This window comes from Diceros bicornis, chromosome X (genome assembly GCF_020826845.1).
Source record: "Diceros bicornis minor isolate mBicDic1 chromosome X, mDicBic1.mat.cur, whole genome shotgun sequence".
NCBI lineage: Eukaryota > Metazoa > Chordata > Mammalia > Perissodactyla > Rhinocerotidae > Diceros > Diceros bicornis.
Genome location: NC_080781.1, coordinates 9640304 through 9658153, shown reverse-complemented (window position 1 = coordinate 9658153; position 17850 = coordinate 9640304). Strand labels below are relative to the sequence as shown.

The following is a 17850-nucleotide window of genomic DNA, read 5'->3' as shown; positions in this document are numbered from 1 at the left end:
ACCCATTAGGTAACAAGCATGAAGCTGGTGGAGTAGAAAGAAGGAAAGAGCCTGAGTCGATGAAGCCCAACCCAGGAACCACCTACCTCTAGAAATATACTGTTTAAGCCACAGTTAGTCAAGCATTCCTTTACTTGCAGCTAAAATATCTTAACTGATAAACTCAGAAAATAAACTCATAATAAGAAAGCATAATAAGGATGACATTTTTAACCTGAAAACATGGAAGCCATTTAGGTTATACATGAACTACTAAGAATACATGTCCCTAAATAAACTACCCACACTGTAGCGGAGTTTTGATGTCCACTTCCTAGGAAGTAGACATAGTAGGATAACCTAGTAGGGCTGGCCCAGGGTCCACATCCTCTCCTGTTTTTTCTATCCTCTTAAGCAAGCCTACCTTCCCAGTGTCACTTCCACACTTCTCTTCAAAGTATGCACCTGTCACAGCAAAGCAACCAGTGGACAAAGGGAAACAGCTTATCAGCCTTTTGCTTTGAATCCTTTACTACATAGCATGTGTGGGTGATTCTTTGTGTTTTTATGTCTTTCTTCTTTGTGGGAAAGAAAGCAATCACGGCTTGCTGCCCGGTAGGAGAATATAAACATTTACAACACAATTCCTATTCAAGTTGTTTAAAATCTATTTGGGAAGAGAAAGGATTGCTCACAGTAGGAAAAATTATACAGAGAATCATCTGTAAGTGCAAAGTGATATTGTCTAACCTCCCATTTATGCAGACTTTCAAAAAAAACCAGAAAGATAAAAATATATATCTAAATCTGTGTCTACATATTCATTTGTAATTCTCTTTCCATCAAGAACCACTTGATGATATTTAATGACAGAGGACAGGGTTAGCAAACTTTCTGTAGAGGGGCAGATATTTTAGGCTTTGTGGGTCATCTGGTCTTTGTAGCAACCACTCAACTCTCCCACTGTATCGAGAAAGCAGCCACAGACAATACATAATGGGCATGGCTGTGTGCCAATTAAACCTTTATTTATGGACACAAATTTGAATTTCATATAATTTTCACTTGTCATGAAATATTATTCTTTTGATTTTTTGGAGCCATTTAGAAATGTAAAAACCATTCTTTATACAAACTGGCTTTATACAAACACAGGCAAGAGGTTGGATTGGGCCCACAGGCTGCAGTGTACCAAACCCTGATCCCTGATCTAGGACACAGGAAAAAATTTAAAATGACTTCTAGGTTAGCATTAAAACCATGAATCATGCGCAGTATAGTTTTATGCATGTATCTTCTTGTGTTCAGATGATTTTTTTAAAAAGCTTAACACATACAGCTATAATAGCTAGACTATTTGATTAAAATCACCACTATATTCTAGATAAATGGAAGTTGATGGAGTTATACACAACCACATCAGTGTTAAAGTGAGATAAACTAAAGGATTAACCAGTAGAGAAGGATTAGGCACTTTATTGCCTCCTATGTGTGTTTCATCAACTTAGTGAAATAGCACTCTATTCTTCAGCCTGTCAACATGATCCCAACCAGAAAACCAAATTATGAACTAATGGCAGCATAATCAAATTACAGTCCGAAAGGAAACATCCATCAATACATCCCCAGAATGTGGTTCTCCAAAAACACCAAGTGGTCCCTGCTGGTGAATGAAAGATTATCAGAGGATAAGATTTTTAGGATTGTTGTCAAAAATGTATAAAATTTACATTTAAAAATCATACACATTCCTTGTTGGGGGGTAAGGAACAAAAGAAAAATACTTTTTCTGCTTATATTCCTATCAGAGAAAGCCTGAACTAGATATAAAAACTGAAGGAATTTTGCTTCAGAGTACTCAGTTCTACACAAAATGAGATCATTTTTAGAATAATATGATCTTCCAGCTTTATCTTAATTTGCTAATAAAAACTAACATTAAAATTTTATAGATCTGAAATTTCTATTACACTTTTTTGATATATATCCTTAATATATTAAACTCTCTCTTATGTTTCATTCGTTCTAAATAGAAAAAAACTAAGAAATTATAGGTTAGAACTGTCTAAGTTAGCAATTTATATTTTCATCTAGAGCTTATTTTTCAACATTTTGGGGGATCATATTTACCCAATTTTTTTGTTGTTGTTTTTTTGTGAGGAAGATCAGCCCTGAGCTAACATCCATGCTAATCCTCCTCTTTTTGCTGAGCAAGACGGGCTCTGAGCTAACATCTATTGCCAATCCTCCTGCTTTTTTTCCCCAAAGCCCCAGTAGATAGTTGTATGTCATAGTTGCACATCCTTCTAGTTGCTGTATGTGGGACGCGGCCTCAGCATGGCTGGAGAAGCGGTGCATCGGTGCGCGCCCGAGATCCGAACCCGGGCTGCCAGCAGCGGAGCGCACCCACTTAACCGCTAAGCCACGGGGCCGGCCCTACCCTATTTTCTTTCCTCTAAATAAACTTTCTTCTCCCCCTTCCTCTCCTCATTCTAATAACACTTTTTTTAGTTTCTTATGTATCTTTTCAGCATTTTTTATGTAAATACAAGCATACTTACTGTTGTGTAATTTACTGTGTTCACTTAATAAATATATCCTGGAGATCATTCGATATCACTGCATAGAATTCCACTGTTCTTTATGTTCTATAGCAGCATAGTGTTTCATGCTATTTGAATCTAAGTTCTCATAGATGCATTTCTTAGAATTTGCTTATTCTATGGTAAAATGATGGAAGTTTAGAAATAGAATTAAACTTAGAAGGAATATCCCATAGTTTTCCCATTTTACAAACGTAAGAAAACAAGGTTTGACTTGCTAAAAATCCACCTGATGTTCCACCCAGCCTTACTCAAGCTTTCCCATCACCAGCTGCTTCAAGTCTTGTCATTCGGTTAACTTCCATGACAAATGCTGCTTGTCAACTTTAACACCTTTGAGAAACTAGAATGCTCACAATGTTAGCATAAAATTTGAATATCATTTTAATGGCATCTCAAACTACCTTCTGACTTTTATGAGTTTTGAAATACTCAGTATGCTATTGTTAATGTCAGAAAGAAATATGCCCATGAAATCCAACGACTTCATTGTAAAGATATTCGTCACATTATTATCCAAAGCAAAACACTGGAAATGATCTAAACGTTAATTAAATAGGAAGTCCTTCAATAAACTGTGATATATGAAGCTGTTTATTTTATATTTATCAAGAATGTTTAATGATACGGGCACATAACATTTTTTAAAAATTTAAGTACATAATTGTGTAAATATGATATTAATTATGTAAAATAGATGGAATGGTTAAAGAAAATAGATAACAGTGATTATATCTGGTTGGTGGAATTTCAATATTTTCCTTTATATATTCTGTATTTTCAAAACTTTTTACAGCAAGTTATCTTACTTTTACAATCAGAAAAAACATGTCAAAAACTTGTTGATATTATTATTTGGACCTCTGCATTTATGTGGGTATCCTATCGCTTTTTTTGAAATTCACATTTAATTCTTAAAAGTTAATATATTCCTAGGGTTAAAAAATCAAAATAAAATAAAAATATAAAGTAGGGACCCATGTCCCCTATCAATCCAATCCCTTTCACACATAATCCCTTGTACCCCTGATTTAGAGTTACACACTGTTATTAGTTTATTGTGCATCCTTCCAGTCACTTTTATGCAAACACAAAAAATATACATATTCAATCCCCCCCTTTATAAACAGTTTTGTACCTTACTACTTTCACATAACAATAAATATATCCAAAGATCTTTCTATATCACTGCATAGAGCATTTCCTTGTTCTTTTTTCCCCACAGCTGCACTGTATTTCATGTTAATTTTTAAGCAAAGTTCTCATAGACTCATTTCTTAAAATTTGCTCATTCGGTGTGATATTTTAAAAGAGCAATATAAAACCTAACTCTAGGTCAAATGTGTGCACTTTAGCAAGACAATACCTTTCATTTAGTACAGTGAGTATTTTATTTCCTAGTTCTTTATTTCCTTTTCCCAACATATTGTAGGCAAGAAACCCTGATCACGAGGTCTTTAATATCACATTTAAGTACACAAAACTCTCATTATCAAACCTTTAAGTATGTTACATGTCAATTTTCTCCTGGAAGTAGAGAAACAATGTGTATAACTGGAGAACACTAGGATTTTCAGGACTAGAAGGAAGGGAAAGAAATCAAACGTGAGAGGATCTGGGCCCAGATGTAGGGCTGGGTCCCAAATTCTAGAGGTGGGCAGGAGTTTACTGCCAAGTGTCCAACGGGCACAGTAAATGAGAACTGGCAGCAGATCCTAAAAATCAGGAGCACTCCGATCTGCTGAATGAAGTACAGAAGCACACATATCTATGATAATTAATACTTGACGTCATGTGGAATGCAGTATGGTTTCACTCTGATTCATTCATAATTCACCAAATACTTAATATCTACTCTGAACCAAAGAAGTTTCATATAAAGGGGTGTTGCCCTCAAAGAGCTCATAAATGTGACACAATCCCAAACTGGACTATAATTGTCAATTATAATACAATATGTACTGGTCAACTATTGCTGCAATAATGCTGCATAACAAACTTCCCCCAAACTCGGTGTCATCCAACAATAAGCATGTTTTCATGCTCACAGGTTCGCAGGATGGTGCTGTGCCATGTGAATCCAGCTTCTGGACCAACAGGCTAATCCAGGCAGCTCTTCATTAGCAATATTAGAAGCAAAAAAGAAATGCACACTGCCTCCTAAGGCCTTCTACCAAAACTGATACTGACTCCTACCCATGTTCTATTGGCCAAAGCAAGTGACAAGCCCAACGGCAATGGGGCAGGAAAGGACACTCCACCTCTAGCAGGAGGAACTGTAATGTCACACAGAAGAGGCTTGGGTTTAGGGAAAGTTTAAAAATTGGGAACAAAAGTGCAATCTCCCACATAATGAAGAAATATTATGATAAAGGTAGAGCACAAGATGCCCAGCAGAGACTGAGTACACAGCTAGACTAAATGTCCCAGCCACCCACGCAGTTAGATATGGCCATGGTTCTGGTTAATGGAGTGTAGGCAGAATAACGTACTTCAATTCCAGGCATGGCCCTTCAAAACCTCCCACCCAGTCTTCTCCCATTTCTCTCCCCTCATCTGTCAGCTGAACCTTAATGGGCAGGGCAACTCTGAATCTCATGTTGAAGAGGAGACAGCCTGCATCTTCCAGGTTCTCTGACTGAGCGTGTGTAGCAGAGCTCTCTCACTCTTTCAGGAACACCTGTGAGGGGCTCCAAGTGAGCAAGAAATGAGCCACTATAAATTGAGGGGTTAATCTGCTAAAGCAGTTAGATTGTCTTAACTAACAAAAGATGCTAGTCAAGCCATTTCACTCAGGATTGGCGAGTTGAGAAGGCTGCAGGAAACAATCTTAGATTACAAACCGAAACATAAAAGACAAATAGTAGTTTTCTAGGTGAAAAGGGGGAGGTAAAGATTGTTCCAGATGAAATGAAGAGTATATGTAAAGGCCCAGAGGTGTGACACCATTTAGGACTTCTAAAAGGTTCGACATAGTTAGAGGTAGGGGTATGTGTGTGTGAATGTGTGCATATGTGTGTTTGGGGGTTGAAAAGGAAGTTAAGGCTGGGAAGGAGAAATAACAAGTGTCCACCAATAAGATACCCAAAGGAAACAGGGGCCAACCCCAAAAGGGTGGAGATAAAGAATGTGGATTTTTCCCTATAGGCTTTAAGGAGCAAGGAGATAGAGAAGACAGAGAGGATCAGATTTTCACTTCAGAAAGCTTCTAAATTAACCTCCAGGCAGTACAGTAAATGCTAACAGCTAAAGACGCCAAAGGGGGGCTGGCAGAGGACAAGTGTCCCCCCAACCACATCAACCCTTCCCTCTCCCAGCAAATCAGGCAGTCACCCAGGGCACAGCTCTAGCCTCAGAGGGGAATTTGAGTACTGGGCAGAGAGCTCAAGGAAGAACAGTAAAATTCTCCTGTCAAGGGCAGAGTAAATATTTTAGGCCTTGCAAGCCATGTGGTCTCTGTCACAACTATTCAACTCTGCCAAAAGCAGCCCCAGACAATACATAAATAAACGAGCACAGCTGTGTTCCAATAAAACTTTATTTACAAAAACTGGTAGGACAGCTACTAGAACAGAAGTCAATATAAATAAAAGTAAACAAATCAGGTGGCTATAGTGTGCTAACCTGTGCCCTAGGCCACAGAGGGGGGCACTGCCCTGAGCAGCACTGTGACAAAACTAATCCCAGACTTCACTCACTGTGTACCTGGACTGCTAACTGCCCCAACCCAGGGTCCCCACTAGTGACTAGGAATGTGAATTTCATAAGAGACAAGCACCCTGGACCCCAGTTAGACAGGCCACTGTAAAGTCACCAGGGTTAGATGTAGGATCCAATGCAGAACAGCCTCGAATTAGCCAGATGGCTTCACGTTCTCCACCACAGCACTCTTCTACCAGTTAAATAATCGTGCCAATTAAATATATAAATACACTCCTTCCTACAGTCGTTGGGCGAATTTTAACATTAATTTTATGAACTTTGGCTCATTTTTTTCCTTAAAGCTCATCTTTGTGAGATAATCATCATGTTCTTATTTTCAATTAAGCAAATCTCATACAATTTATGGAACATATGAAAAACCACCAAAATAAAAATTAAAACCCTATAGTAAATTGTAATTGTAGGAAAATTGCTTTTCCTTTTCAAACTTGAGAAATATTTATTTCATAAAAATGATAGTTTTCCTATCATTCAAAAAGGACTTCCTCAAATAAAAACTTACTGACATCTATAAAAACCCATTTTAGCATAATCATAATTTTGCTTGTTGAGCTTACAGCAGTAAAACACAGATTTCTTAGAAGTCCAAGTTGATGAATTTTTAACCATCAATCACAGAAAAAAAATGCTTTAAATGTCAAAACAGAAATAAAAGTTTATTCTCCGAGATCTAATCCAAGGGCAGGCCACTTTGTAACTTGTGTACTGATCATGATAACTGTTCAGCTAAACAAATTATGGTAATTTATTTGCAAGAAGTATTAGAATGGGCTGTGTATGACTTTACTAATTATTTAGTATAGAGTATTTATCCTAAGCCAAATGCTGTAAACCATACTTGAAAATATATTTCTAAAAGAATTCAGGCAGGAAACCCTTATCATCCTTTTGCCAGGAAAAAACTGGAATGTTAACTTTGTTATCTAAAACTAAGGCTTAGATTTCTTCAAGATAATTTTCACAGCTTAAGTACATAATGATCTAAATTGCTCAGAAGCAAGGCAGCATACTTTTGATATGTTTTTGCTACAAAGAACTAAAGGTAGTCTACAGGTTTTCATTACAATGCTCTCAATCAAATCATAAGAAAGTTGGGTTAAATTCAACTCCAAATTAATACAGCCTCTTTCCAGTCCTCTGCCTACAACTAAATCCACTTATCTAGTTTTCTTTCCATTTGGAAAAAGATTAATGAAGGTCATCAGCCATTAGGACCAGATGGCTCAAGTGTACTGTAAGGAAATACCAGGCATTCTCCTGTGGACTTGTTTATCAGTTCTTCGGCACACGTCAGTTGAGACTATACAAGTATTATCGCCCATTCTTTTTCCATCCATGTTAAACTAGAAGTTTAAAAGCCTATGGAAGGCAAGAATCACTCTAACAGGTAACTCTCCAGCCCAAAGAAAGCAGGCCAACTTAGTGACCAAAGAATAAGCATGCAAAAATTGTCCCCAGTGCAACAAATAGCAGTAAGGCAATAACGTTCACTTCTAATGGTCAGTCCCAACAGTTTAATAAATAATTTGAGATCATAAGTTTAAATAAAAATAAGGTCTACATTAATTGTGAATGTACACTACTGGTGAATTCGTGTACTTAATATGCTAAATTTGACATGTGTTGACTAAGTTTCTCTCCTTAACCAAACTCTAGCCAGGTACCTGTGAGCCCTTTCTCCAATAGGCCTCAACCTTGGCCTATAAAGAACTGAACAAATACTAACTTAGTTCGTAACAGCTCAAGGCCAAATCCCTAGGAGGACTCTAGCCCCCTAACATGCCTGCTTGAGAAAATTTAAGCCTGCCAAAAGAATTTATTGTTTCTTCTAGCCAATATCTGAAGATAGAGTCCCTGTCTCCCAGCCTCTGTGGCAGAGGAGGAGCTTAACTTGGATAAGCGCCAGTTAGCAAACGCAGATGGGTGTCACAGGGAGCAACACCCCTTCTCGCTTGTTTGTAATTTTTCCCTTCCCTGCCTCTCCTGAGCCCTAGCTCCCCCCACCTTCCCTCACTTACCCTTTAAAATACCCAGTCACCTCTGTACAAATGGACGTTGTGTGGAGTTCACACTGGCCTCCTTTCCCTATTGCACTAGTATGTTACTGATTAAAATCTGTCCTGACCACTTTATATCTAGTGTCTGGCTTTGCTGATCTTTGACAGTGTGTATTTGGTTATACTTGTGCCCACACACGTGCTGATAATGTAAAGCAGAGAAAATAGGAAAAGGCACTGTTTAACCCAGGGGTCAGTAAACTGTTTCTGTAAAGGGCCAGATAGTAAATATTTCAGGCTTTGCAGGCCTTATAAGGTCTCCGTAGCATCTATTCAGCTTTGCTGTCATAGAGCAAATGCAGCCACAGACAATACTCAAATGCACAAACATAGCTATGTTCCAATAAAACTTCATTTATGGACACCGACATTTTAATTCCATATTATTCTTCTTTTGACTTTTTTTGAACCATTTAAAAATTTTTTAAAAAATTAAAACCTTTCTTAGCTCATAGGCTATACCAAAACAGTCAGCGAGCCACACTTGGCCCAGAGGCCATAGTTTACCAATCCCTGGTTTAACCTGGTCATAATTTTCTTTCCTTGCTACGATTAGCTTTCAAATTTCAAGATCATTTGATGGTAAGAGTGGTAGATTTCAGGACTGTATTTCTCAGCAAACTCAAAAAATGCTCTCAATTTTTCTCATTGAGCCAAGTATGAAATCAGTGACTTTAAGTCCATTCCCTAAAGATAAATTTCTAGTTCACCAATAATGTATATTCTCTCACAGCTAAACTTCCATGGCAAACTCCAAATGGAATAATAAAGTTGAACTGTGTGTGTGTGTGTGTGTGTGTGTGTGTGTGTGTGTACACGTGTATGTAAGGAGAAAATCAACAGCTGGAAGCTCCATAAGCAGAAAGTGAGAATTTCCAGGTCATGCTTTTAAATTACAAGTAAGTTTCACTGCAGCTGACAATCTATATCAAATTCTGATAGCAAGAAGGTGAAATTCACTTGTCCCAAAGAGAGAGAGAAAGAGATGCTTGAAATGCTGCTGAAGTAGACATCTGCCCCAGGAAGTGCTAGTGACTTGACTTTCACAGCTGCAAAGTAGCAACCCCTGGGAAACTAGAGTTAAACATTCCTAAAACAGGAATCTAGTTCTGTTATGAAACTGTTCATCATTTCACCTCCTGACAGCCAGGAAAATCAGCAGAACTCAGAAAGGACTCAGACGATGAGCAAGTAGCATTTTTAATAAAATTCAAATCCAGAGTCTTTGGGAGTTTTTCATTGCTGGCCTCCACAGCTCACTATTATCAGCAACATTAATACAATTACTCAGGTCAAAAGAGAGATGGGAAAAATCTGACCTTTTGCATTGCTTCTTTAACTTCCCTTTTTCTCTGGGAAATCTTTCATTCTGAACAAGGTAAAGGTAAAAAATAGAAGTTTAGTAACCTCTAAATAGGTGTTACATAAAAATCTGAGGAAACTATACATACGGATTTTTTATTCTTCCTCAAATGTGTATTTGTAACAAAATTAGCACACTTTCCTATTACAGATATTAATCACTGCTGTATGCCACCAAATAACCCGTGCAACTAGAAGACGATGTAAAATAAAGCAGCCCCCAAATTTACCTACCACTACGAGAAATACTATTCATATTAATAACTGGGGCCCAATCATTATCCCAAAGTGTACTGTTTTGCTTAAAGAAAAGAAGTGAAGTCAGGCTATTCAATCCATGAACACATGGCTCAGCTTAATAACACCCCTATGAGTTTTGGGTTTCAAATCACTTCCCGCAGGTGAAGGGGGCATAATCATATGTTTTTCTACTGAACTGCATTCTTCTGTAAACATTTCAAAGAGTGCATCTGCTTTACAAATGAAATAGTCGATACAAAGAACAGTAACAATAAAAATACATGCCTATTTTTATACGATTACTGGCTTATAAGGCAATCATCTGTAATGCTCTCATCTACAAAGATGGAAAGTGATATATAACTGTTACCAAGGAAACAGTGAAGTAAAATTGCATGTAAACTATCAAGCAGTTTAATAACCAGAAAATTATAAGAACAAGAAAAAACAACTCCAGAGAGAACCGTGACACACTGTGCCACCCACGATGGATGCAACCAAGGGTCACAATTCAAAAAGGATGTAAAGAGTCGCAACTTGTCAGCTATGCCAACACTTGGCAGCATTTTTTTTTTATTGATGATCATAAGATTGTACCACGTTCTTGAGGAGCAATCTGAATTCTGATTTTTCACATGATTTAAAGGGCATAGACTCTGGCAACAAGTAGTTAAATGTAGGTACTTTGAAAAGTCAAAATGTGCTGCCTATTAATTCCAGTGTGGATAAGTATTCTCTTGTAATTCTTTGTAATTACCACTCTCTTTATTCACGGATAGAACACGTAGAAAATATCAGGTATGCTTCTACAGCAAATGCTTTCCGAATCAACATTTAGAAACTCAAGTTCTTGAGAACCAAGACAAGGCTAAGGCCCGGGGTAACTACGTGTGTTCATCTCCAAACCAAGAGAATTTTAAGCACTCAAGTAACCACGTTGATCAAAGCTAAATCCTTTAGGAAGATTATCCATTCTGAAATCAGGAAAATCCTGCAGTGTAAGCACTTTTATACTTCACCTTTGAGAAAAGAACTTGATTTCTGTAACAGCCTTTACAACACACGCACAGGACTTTATTCCTTCAAGGGCAGAAACAAGCAGCTGCAAACATGTGTTTCTGCATGCTGATGACCCTCTACAGGTATTTCTATTTCAGCTCGGGGACCATCACTGAGCTCACACTGAGAAACAAGAAGATTTCCCATGGATGGAAGATTTCTTAATAGGCACATAAGCTCAGAACATGTGCAGCTTCTCTCTTTAGAATAAACACTCTATTTGGATCACGTTAAGGATAGAAAGTGAAATTCACACTCATTTACTAAATTTTAACCTCTTTTTAAAATAAGATACTAATCTCCCACAGCCTGGCTTGGGTTTTGCAAAAACTCAGATTTGTGAATATCATGAAGACACCCTAGAATTTAGCAAAACGAGTATAAAACATCTTTTCACTGACACACAGCTCTGTGCGCTCCCAAACTCCAAAGTTTAAGTAAATCTAGGCTCTAGATGTTTCGTTAATCTTATCATTTTTTAGCATTTGAGGCCACTGAAATCTACCTTGGTTACTGTAAACTATACTATTGGTTCAACTTCTTTCCCTTTGGCAATCTCTCTGCCATCACACAGATGGCATCAGGCAATTGCTAAACTGTTGCTCATAGCCGTTTCCATTCCATGGTTCATGATTTGACAGCTGTTGATAAACCAGCCATAGGCAGAAGCATGCAGGAAGTTAATAGAATAGAGGTGTGAAGCCATGGCCCTCTATGATATCAGCATGAAACCAAACAATTTGCCACACTACAATCATCTACTGCTTGACATATGTCTTCTGACATGCAGGGCAACGCCTCTTCTTCAATAAAGACATTTACCCATCAACTGTATACCTCACATCTACCCAGACTAAGTTACAATGCGGCCCTTTCCCTGGGAAATCTGCTTGTGACATTAAGACTGACCCACGTGAGTAGTGAGGGAAGGTGGAGATGGGCAAGAAGAACAAATCAAGACCTATGGTTGTTGGAGAGGCACATCTGAATGGCCACATCCAAAGGAAATGTTTCTGAAATGTCTCAAATGTAATTTAGCAAAGCAAAGTCAACATACATTTCTGACTTAGGCTATCTGAGGCCGCTCATTCTTGCCTGATGCATTCGTGTCCCACCGTGACACTAAGGAATGAAGGAAAACCTAGAATTATTCTCTCTGTCTTGAAAGCAAGTCTAAACTGCGTCCTGGGAAACCCCTACTGTCTACCTCCTAAGGTGTGGTAGTAACTGCTATCAAGAGCTCCCGGGGCAGAAGGCCAGTCTTTCCAAAAACTTGGGCAGAGGAGATGGGGCAAGATTTCCTAATTTGCCGCACTACAATCATACCAGGCCCTTCCCAGTTAATGCCACATTGCAAGAAGCACAGACCTACTTTCTGAGTTCGATGAAGACTTTGGAAAGGGAAGCAGAGCAGAAGACCTAGGAGCAATGCTCTGACCAGGTAATACCTAGGTGGCCAAAAAGTGGAAATGTTCTTCCTCTATCAGCACTGCTCCAGAAATCTGCCTGAATTGATGACTTTTTTTCCACTTCAAAAACACGGCCACTTGGAAGCAAATTTCTGTCTTTCAAGGCTTAGGACTACATAGTTACCCAAAGAAAGGCTAAAGGTCTTTGTCTTCTGTCTCCATGACTTCAGCATCTAGGTCACTGCTGGGAACACCTGACCGGTTACCTGGGTCAACCCAAAACAAGCTAAGTTTTCCAGGGTGTGGAGGTCTAATTGCCGGGGCCGGGGGGGCACTTTTGGTCACTACCGCTTGGAAAGCAGGTAGCAAAGCTCTAAGCTCTTCTGGCTTTCCCTAGCAGTAGCAATTACAACCATCTTCTCTTAGCCCTGAATTATACATGTGACCCCAAGTACCACTGGGGCTTTTCCTAAGGGAAAACAAACTGTCGTGAACATTGGTGTGTGCGTGAGGGCGTGTGTATCTCTGTGTGTGTGGTCTACACCCGTCGATACACAAGCCCCACCAGCCAGTGAGAAATAAGTTGAACGCAGCAGCCCCTGGCCACCTCGTTGCAGTCCTATCTTAAGCCCCGCAGCTCTTTCCAGCTTTTACTTCTCCCCGAGCCTCCCGAAAAATAAAGCACCAAGTTGCCCGCGGCGGCGGCCCTGGGTGCAAATGCACCGGCGCAGCCCCTACCTCGAGAGCTTTGCAATCTTCACAAAGCTGAAGACATCCATGCAGGCAGCCGGGGACCCCGAGCGTGGCGGCTCCGTCGCCCCTTTTCACGCCATCAACGGCAGCCTAGGCAGCCCCATGGCCGGCCAGGACCTCAGCGCGCCCCGGGGCTCGAGTGGCGGCGACGGCGAGTGGCGGCGGCGGCCCGGGAGAGCCCGCACCTGGCGGCGGCGGCTGCTACCCCCCTCCGGCCGTGAGCTGCGTGTGCATCCCCGAGCAGGACCATTGATGGGCGCCGGTGTGGGGAAAACTCAATGGAGAGGGGGCCGGGCAGGGTGCGAGGGGCGGGGGCGGGGAGCGCAGCCCCTGTCGTTCGCTCCGCCCCGTGCGCCCAGGCCCGGGGGAATGCCGGGCGCCCTGGGGAGGCGAGGCCCGGGCAAGGGGCGCTGTTCGTACTCCCCGGCCCCGGCTGCCCCGCGTGCCGAGGAGCGCAGACTGAGCCTGGAGGCGGCGGGCGAGCCTGGCACACGCGCACGCACCCCTCCCGGCACTGCAGCTGCCTCTCTGCCTCCTTCCCCAAGCCGAGTCCCTTCTCCTCTCCCCACCCCCACCCACGAGGGTGGGGGGGCTCTCTTGTCACCGGCTGCCTGTGCCTCCAGATCTGAAAGATCTGGTCTAACAGTCTTGGGCACACCGGGGACCGTGAACGCTACCCCCTCCCTCCCCAAACCAAAGGAGAGCTGTGTAACCGCAGGTTGCCCAAAGCCTTGGTTTGTTCCACAAACAAGACTAGCAATTAGGAAGGAGCAGGGATGATCGAGGCTGGATCGTTTATCAAGGGGAAGGGGAGGGAGATGCCCAACGCAGAGGGGTGGATTTGGAGAGTGCAGACTTCCCTCTGCTTCCCCCGAACCGCTGGAGCGAGACTAGACAGCTGGCTTAGCTGGGAAGGTGTGTCTTTGGACAGCAGCACCAGGGGAGCGTCGGAGAAATAAGAAAATAAGAACAGGAGGCATGGGGGGAGGGGGGCACAGCTGTTTCTTACTAGAGGGGCAGAGAGATGAGGGTCCCAGGAGCCAGTGGCGCGGAGACTAATTTGAATGGGGTTCAGAATCTGAAGGAAAAGAAGGGAGGAGAAGGAGGGTCTGGCAGGCAGAGCGAGAAGGGAAAAAAACAGAAAAAACCTTACTCAAAAAACAAAACCACAAAAACATAAACACTCACCTTAGGCAGAGTAAACTCCAAGTTGCAGCCATTTAGAACTCTTAGCCTTCTCTTTTACATAATTATCTGGGATAATCACCCCTCTTCATTAACTCAGTTCTTTCTCCCCGGAGGCTCAGGCTTCTTCGGGCCCCTTTTTCTTGTTCTTTCTCTTGGAATCTCAAGGCCTCTTCTCCAAAATCCTTTAAAATTTCTCCCCAGACTCACTGAAGGTCAGATGGCTGCACAAAGTGTGTGCTCTCCCACCCAGAAGCATGCACCTGATGGCAGGGCCACCACAAAGAAAAGATGCCACCCCCGAAATGTTGGAGGATCTGACCAGCCGCTCCTAGCTCTCCGAAGGGATTAGGGAAAAGGAAAAGGAAATGGATTTAAAGTTCCCAGACTTCTGCTCCTATCCTGGTCTGTTGCTGTATTTCAAGTCTTCAGTATTCAAGCCTAGTACTTCCACTTTTTATTTTAAAGGCATTTCTTTCAAAAATTAAACATAAAATCAGTAGCAATCTGAAAAATCCAAATGATTTGAAACTGAGGCACAAAACTACATTATTTAAAACATAAATAGAATCAATTTTCCTTGAGCTTTTTACAGATAGACGAGTTTAATGTCATGAACAGGGTTACTACTCGGGGATCAGAGGAGGCAAGAGGGACCTTGGCTTTTGAATCTTGTATTGTTTGTGTAAAATAATTACAGTTTGGGTCTGCACTATGCTTTATAATTTTTAAAGCACTTTTGCATTTGAGTCTCATAGCAACCCGGTCATATAAGTAAGGCAACATGTTTTAAAAAGAAAAATCTTTTATTTTTATGCCACAATCTATTCTCAATGTACTAGACAAAGAGATGCGTTTTAAACGTGGGTCAGATAAGGTTACTTGTCTGATTCAAACTGTGCAAAAGCTCTCCATTCTCCTTCCAGCTAAAGTTTTACTCCTACAATAACCAACAAGGCCCTAGATGTCTGCCCTTGATCTCTCTGACTTCATCTATTACTCCCCACCTCCCTCTCCCTCCCTTCTGACCCCCTTGCCACTATACTTACTCAGCCCCAGGAACACCGGCCTCCTCACCCTACTTCAAACTCTGCAGGTATCCTGCCACTTTGGGCTCTTTGCAATGGCTGTTCCCTCAGCCTGGAATGCTCTTCCCTCAGATATCTGCATGACCAGCTCCTTCAGCCCATCCAGTCTTTGCACAAATATCACTTCCAAAAAGCTACCTCTGAAAAGCCTATTTAAAATTGCAAGTCCCCCACGCTCTGGACTCCGAGGCCCCATTAACTGTTTTTTTTTTTTTCTTGTTTCCATAGCACTTATCACCCACTAGTACATTATATAATTTATTTTTATGTCTATTGTTTGTTGTTTCTTATCTGATTCTTTTGCTAGAATAAAAGCTCCCCAAGGGTAGGGGTCTTTTTTTGTTGTTTTTTAGGTTTTTTCACTGATGGGTCCCAAATGCCTAGAACAGTTCCCTGGATGTAGAAGGACCTTAATAAATATTTGTTGAATGAATAAATTTTATGCTCATTAGATTCACAGTCAAACCAACGCTGGCCAAGCATCCCCAGTGGGTACTGCTCTCCCTCTGACCTCACTGCTGATGTTCGTCTATCTCCCCACCACTCCTCCATCCCCAGCATCCTTCATCCTCCTTTGGATTGCTAATGACGGCAATGAAGGCCCTCTCATATTCTCCAGTTATTTTTCCCCTTCACCCTTTCTACCTTTTCCCAAGAGAGGGGCTATCAACACTTTCCCTCATCTCTGAGCCAACATGTGGCAGCACAAGACCAGCTCTTGATTGGGAAAGGGAAAAGAAGCAATGCCTTTGGAGAATGTGTTTTGAAAAAGTGCTTGCTTCAGAGAACAGAATAGTCAGGATGCCCTTTTTAAAAAGATAACCCTATTAATCAAGAATTATTCCAGATACCAAGTAGCTAGTTACTCAACAGTGAAAGTGACAGGAAATAGGTGTTGTGTTTACTTGTAGAGGGAGAGCCTCCCTTCAAGACATCTGGTCTACCTCGAACAGCTTGCTGTCGGGCTTCCATCTGTGCCAGTTTGTGCACTACAGTTATGAATGGTACAGATGCCCACACTCCACAGCCTAATAGACACCGAGGGAAACAACTGGCTTCTCCAGGTCTTTATACTCCTCTGATATATTAATTATCTAGTATGTTCTCTAATGGATTGATACCTTTTTCTGAAAGAAAGAGATTCTCCCCCTCCTCCTTTGTTTTTCATTAAGGTAAAAATGGAAGAATCTGCTCCCTTGAAACATGCTAACACAGCCAGTTTATATCTTTAAGCCCTCTTGGCAGAGGCAAAGATTTGAGTGGCTGGTCTCTCACTCTGTTCCGTCTCTGTGCCAGGTGTGTGCGGCAGAGGTTGGGATATGTTTCTTTGTCTAGCATGAAATAGATTTGCCCAAAACAAACAAAAAACAATAAATGGCATTTGAGTACATACGTGATTTTCTGAAGTTTTATCTTCAACCTGGCTAATCTCTAAGGCCCCTTCTAGATCTTGTAGAGAATTACTCATTGGAAACTGTATTACCCAGCCCTAAGAATATATTTAATTTGCTTTACTTGGATCCAAGTGACGTTTGTGAAAACCAAACACCCTTTCAAACACTATTGAATGTATTCATGAACAAGAGACTCAAAGCCTCAGATCCAGAGCAAGTCATTGAACTTCTCTGAGACTCAGTTTCCCCACCTGTAAAACGGAAATGATAATACATCCCTCTCTTACCTAGAATGAGTCCTTGAAGTTGGACACCAATTCAGAGTTGTGTACACACGAATTGAGGCACATGGATATTAACTCCAGAAGGATTTCCACAACTGTCTTGACCTTTGGTAGTACTCTTAGGGAAAGTTTCAGCCTCTAAGATCACTACTTTGAGGGTGAAAACATTTGCTTTGATTGATCAGAGGTGAGAGTTTTGCCTAAAAATCAATCTCATTGTTGCCTGGTCAGTTACCAAAGCCCTGAGCAGTAGTATCTTTTATGCTCTGAGGGCTTCTCAGGGGAAAGAGGGAGGAATTTCTTCATCACTGTTAAGGCTTTATCTTAAGTTGGTGTCAGGAATCTGCTGTTGGGCCAGATGTTTCATACAGGATGGCAGCTGAGGGTTCTTTTGCTACAAATTACAGTAGACAGAGCCCCACGCATTTCTCAGTTGGACTGTAGCATCTTGACCATCTGGTTGCAGATTGAAAACAGAAGTGAGTAAATAAAAGCAAGGTATCCGTAATTCAAGAAATATTTAAGAAATGTCTCCTATGAACCAGGCACTGTTCTAGGCACTGCGGAATACATCAGGCAACAAGACAAGTTTCTGCTCTCGTAGACTTTACATTTTAATAAGGAAGATAGATGATAAACAACAAAATAAGAAAATCACATAAGAAAAACAGCAGATGGTGATGTGCAGAGAATTAAGATCATCCTGATTGAAAG

The 17850-nt window shown here is 41.0% G+C and overlaps 1 protein-coding gene across 1 annotated transcript in view; it reads right to left on the bottom strand.

The window, feature by feature from the left end:
• FRMPD4 (FERM and PDZ domain containing 4) overlaps positions 1 to 13317 on the bottom strand; it is a 530865-nt gene extending 517548 nt beyond the window's left edge. The window contains exon 1 of the mRNA XM_058535435.1: positions 13171 to 13317. Coding sequence (XP_058391418.1) covers positions 13171 to 13211 — 41 coding nt within the window. The 5' untranslated portion in view covers positions 13212 to 13317. The remainder of the gene's footprint in view (positions 1 to 13170) is intronic.
• Between the last annotated feature and the right edge of the window lie 4533 nt (positions 13318 to 17850).